General features: G+C 42.2%; 1 protein-coding gene across 1 annotated transcript; it reads left to right on the top strand.

The window, feature by feature from the left end:
- Positions 1–216: 216 nt before the first annotated feature.
- LOC133654419 (galactose-specific lectin nattectin-like) lies at positions 217–3,197 on the top strand. The gene is made up of 6 exons (XM_062054734.1): positions 217–276; positions 384–411; positions 518–603; positions 680–814; positions 2,766–2,862; positions 3,064–3,197. Exons 1-6 carry the CDS (start codon positions 217–219, stop codon positions 3,138–3,140), a joined length of 483 nt encoding a protein of 160 aa, XP_061910718.1. The 3' UTR covers positions 3,141–3,197.
- Positions 3,198–5,050: the final 1,853 nt, after the last annotated feature.

Below are 5,050 nucleotides of genomic sequence, written 5' to 3' on the forward strand. Positions count from 1 at the left end.
GAAAGGAATTTGTTTTCATGTTGGAATGTTTTCTGTAAGAAGTGACAGAACCTGCAGGGTGGCATAATGCCAGCATGTACATATATATAAGAAGGCTCCTTGACGCCCTCAGCATCAAACATCACACCTGCAAAGGTAAAACCACACAACTTTACATCCTACTTTTAGAAGTCTGTTTCATTTCTAACATGTCAGTATTTGTCTACCATTGCACAGATGGCGTTTACTTCTCGTGCGTTCTTCCTCCTTTGTGGGATCATTGGACTGACTGGAGTTGTAAGTCCAAATCTCACCTGCTGACTTCAACAACACCCGCTTCATCGAGTCTTTCATTGATCGCTGTCTTCATCATTGTCAACCATGTCTTCTTGTCCTCTCCACAGTGGTCTTTGTCTTTCCAGGACAACACAGGTTGGCAGCTGTGACTTCATGAGTTTTCTAATTCATTTTTTCAAATTCACATTTTATCCGTTTCAGTTAAAAAAATTGTTGACCTAAAAAAACAAATGTGTTGCAGATGAATGTTGTCCTAAGGGCTGGACTCAGTTGAATAAACGTTGTTTCATCTACAAGGAGGAAGGAAGGACCTTTTCAGATGCAGAGGTATGGAAGGACTTCACTCAGTAGTTAGGATGTAGTTCTAAACCAGTTTGTCTTCTGTTGGTTTTTGTCATTTTAGAGCGTCTGCAACCTTCTTGGTGGGAATCTGGCCTCCATCCTAAGCGCTCTGGAATATGCGGTTGTGTTGGAAGTGATTAAGTTAACGGATGACCCCATTGTTGACACCTGGATTGGACTCCATCAGGCGGTAGAGGTGTGACACTTTTACCAATACACATCGTACATCGGCGATCACACAAAGCGACTATGATTGTCCTCCTGTTGGTGGGTCTGGTCATCTGTGGGTCCTCAGGTGGCTGTAGAGGCCAATCCGTGATTCACAGACTCTATTGCAGAGAGGGCATATGTACGTGGTTGTCGTGGTAGTGGTGGGGATTGTGGTGGTGGTCTGAGGAGCTGTTTTGGTAGTGGATCTCTCCTTTCTTTGTTGCTTCTTGGTTTCCGTGGCACGGTGGAGGTCCTTTTCTAATCGTGCTGTGCCTTCATGGACCATCCTGCTCCACAAATCCCTCTTTGTGGGCAGCCTCCTCTCAGGTGTTGAGGTTGAAGCGGCATTTCCTCAGGTGGGTTTTGAGGTTGTCTTTATACCGCTTCTTCTGCCCCCCTCGGGTGCGTTGTCCTTCCGTCAGTTGTCCGTACAACATCTGTTTCGGAAGGCGACTGTCTGGCATGCGTATTACATGGCCTGTCCATTGAGTACAACAATCATACAAAATCTACATTTGATATTTAATCACACAGAAAATGTAAGTGTCCTCCAATATTTCAATACTTGCATCAACTTCAATGAAAACTGAATTGTTTTATTGTTTTTATTTAGCCCAGCATCCACAATCCTTACATGAGACAGGAACCAGTCTTTCCCTCATCACCACTTAGTACCAGCCAGCTAACAATGCAGTTCATTGGAATTCATCTAGGGATGATATATATCACAGCCTCCTGCGATAACCACATGTATCACCAAATATTGATACGTATATGAAAATAGATCAGAAGACATTTCGCCTTTCACCCAAGTAGGCGTCATCAGTTCATGCTCAAAAACTGATATTGGTCAGATCTAGTCTTATACTTAGATTGGTCAGATCTAGTCTTAGGCTTAGATTGGTCAGATCTAGTCTTATACTTAGATTGGTCACATCTAGTCTAGCGGCTGATGTCAATACCTCAGTAGGCGTCATCAGTTCATGGTCATAGACTTAGATTGGTCAGATCTAGTCTTATACTTAGATTGGTCAGATCTAGTCTTAGGCTTAGATTGGTCAGATCTAGTCTTATACTTAGATTGGTCACATCTAGTCTGGCGGCTGGTGTCAATACCTTCAGGCGTCATCAGTTCATGGTCTTAGACTTAGATTGGTCAGATGTAGCTCTGACCAATCTAAGTCTTTGAGCATGAACTGATGAAGTCTACTCGGAATGAGAGACTCCTAACGTAAATGTAAGGTAACATAGTAGAAATGATCTGGATCAGCTCCAAAATCTAAGCAGTTGTTCCCCTTTCCATTTCTGACATTTCATGAGAGTTCCGTGAAAATCTGACCATAGCTTCTTGAGTTACTATCTAACCGACAGACAAACTAATCCTTGTGATGACACAACCTCCTGGCGGAGACAATACTTTTTTTAATTTTTATTTTATTTTATTTTTATTTTGTATTTTTTTATGTCCTGTCCAGCTTCTCAGGCAAATCATATAGTAGATGTAGATGCCCATATCGGCTGTTCAGATTTACTTTACAAAAGAGAAGTGTAGGATACTTCTCTTGTTGCCTTATTTGTATTTGACTTTATTAAATGTATTTATTTTATCATTTGATGCAGCCGGGCCGGAGCAGGAGGGGATAGAAAGAGAAAAAAAGGAAGACAATAGAGGAGATACTGAATAACAAAACAAAGTAATCAGCGCAATAATTCAGTCTAGAAGTTAAAATAACCAGAATTATTAAGATGTATGACAATGGTGTCATCGTTTTATGATGCTAACAATAAAACCAACATAATAATCACCAAATATTCCAAAGAATTAAGAATCCGCACACACGCCACAAAAATAAATGATCTTGTGACAAACACAAAAGAGCACTGATTTAACTTCTGGTGTCCCTCAATTAAACGTTTTTTTTTTTTTTGTCTTTCAGACGGACACCTTTCTCTGGACTGACGGCTCAGACTTTAAGTTTGAGGCTTTTAGCGAAGTCGTCAATGCAGGAGATTGTGCTGAGATTGAAACTGATGGTAAATATATACAATGACTATGACCTGTGATGGAGTTATTAGTATCTAGTCATAGTAACTATTTGCTTCATTTGATGTACTTCTACACCTTTTCTTAGACTGGATTAACAATATGTGGGGAAATTGCAGACAGATCTGCATCATTTGCTTCAATAATCGGCAGCAGATTATCTGCAATCACACGCTTCTGTTTTCTTACAGATGAACTCTGGGATCTGGACGACTGTACTGACATAAACCCCTACGTTTGTGTCAGAGACACTGAGTGCAAACACTGATCAGTCTTCCTTGACGATGCCTTTTCCACCACCTTGATGACTCTTCTGCAGGACGACCCAACTTTAATGATATCTATGTATTCATTAGTATATTACACAGTCTGATCACTTTCTAATTGATTGCTGACAAACACGCAAGTTGATGGTGCGTTGTGTCACATTTCGGAACGTTGTCACACAATCGGGGATTTTATTCAATGTTACTCTTTTCAATCTGAGGGGCAAATTAAGTATATTGACCGCGGAGGCAGGGAAAATGTGCATAGGCTGCTGGTGGGGTGTCCATAAACACAAATAAAATAATAAATCCAACGTCTTTGTGGGGACAATGTCATTCATTTGCCAAACGTGTGGTTTTGCCTGTGTTTCTTTTTGTTTCCCAGGAACTGTGTACAGATCCTTGCAACATGGGGCTGTGCATTCTCATGCTGCAACGGGTGATGGTCTCGGATGAATGGCACAACAATGGCTCCTCAGGATCTCGTCACGGTATCTCTGTGCATTCAAAATGCCATCGTTGTCCATAACATATGCCTGCTCATACCATAACCCCGCCCCCACCATGGGCCACTCCATTCACAACGTTGGCATCAGCAAACCGTTCTCCCACACAACGCTGACTGCCATCTGCCCTGAACAGTGAAAACCTGGGATTGATCCGTGAAGAGAACACCTCTCCATCGTGCCAGACGCCAATGTGTTCATTTGTCCACTCAAGTCGGTTTTGACAACAAACTGCAGTCAGGTGGAGCATGTAGATGAGCTTCCCTGAGACGGTTTCTCACAGTTTGTGCAGAAATGATTTGGCTATGCAAATCAATTGTTGCAGCAGCTGCCCGGGTGGCTGGTCTCAGACGATCATGGAGGTGCACCTTCTGGATGTGGAGGTCGTGGGCTGGTGTGGTTACACGTGGTCTGCGGTTGTGAGACCGGTTGGATGTACTGCCAAATTTTTGTGGGGGCGAGGCGGTCTTCCCGTCCGGCTGTGGGGAGTCTCTGGATCTATGGATCATCTATATATGATTTGCCTGAGTGGCTGGACAGGACAAAAACATAATTAAATAAATAAAGTTGAGTGTTGGTGGTACAATACCGTAATTTCCGGACTATAAGCCGCTACTTTTTCCCCTCGTTCTGGTCCCTGCGGCTTATACAACGGTGCGGCTTATTTACGGCCTGTTCTTCTCCGACACCGACGAAGAGGATTTCGGTGGTTTTAGTACGCAGGAGGAAGACGATGACACAATGATTAAAGACTGACTTTTCATATACCGGTAGGCTGGTTATTTTGATAACGTACAGGCGAGCACTTTGTATGACTTTGCACCGTCGTATTATTTGTACTCTGCACGAATGCTGTTCGCCATGTCAAAGATGTGAAAGTTTGATTGAATGATTGAAAGATTTATTGTTAATAAATGGGTCAAAATAGTCATCTCTGTCCCGACAATCCCCTCCGTGGTAGCAGGAACCCCTATATACTACGCTAATTACACATCAAAACCCTGCGGCTTATAGTCGGGTGCGGCTTATATATGGAGCAGTCTGTATTTTCCCCTAAATTTAGCTGGTGCAGCTTATAGTCAGGTGCGGCTTATAGTCCGGATATTACGGTAAATACTCGTGTTTTCTAATTAATGAATAGTTGTGTAATTAATCGTGATTATAATATCAATCAAAAATAATCGTGATAATTATTTTTGCCACAATGGTATGACATTTACAAAAACTCTGGCTGAGCAAGAGGTGTGTGTGTGTGTGTGTGTGTGTGTGTGTGTGTGTGTGTGTGTGTGTGTGTGTGTGTGTGTGTGTGGGTGTGTGCTTTTCCTATACAAAACAAATACAATCACTATAAAAATCCACTCAAAGTGACCACAATGCAATAAAATACACACACAAGCCTGCCACAG

The sequence above is a fragment of the Entelurus aequoreus genome, linkage group LG07 (genome assembly GCF_033978785.1).
Source record: "Entelurus aequoreus isolate RoL-2023_Sb linkage group LG07, RoL_Eaeq_v1.1, whole genome shotgun sequence".
NCBI lineage: Eukaryota > Metazoa > Chordata > Actinopteri > Syngnathiformes > Syngnathidae > Entelurus > Entelurus aequoreus.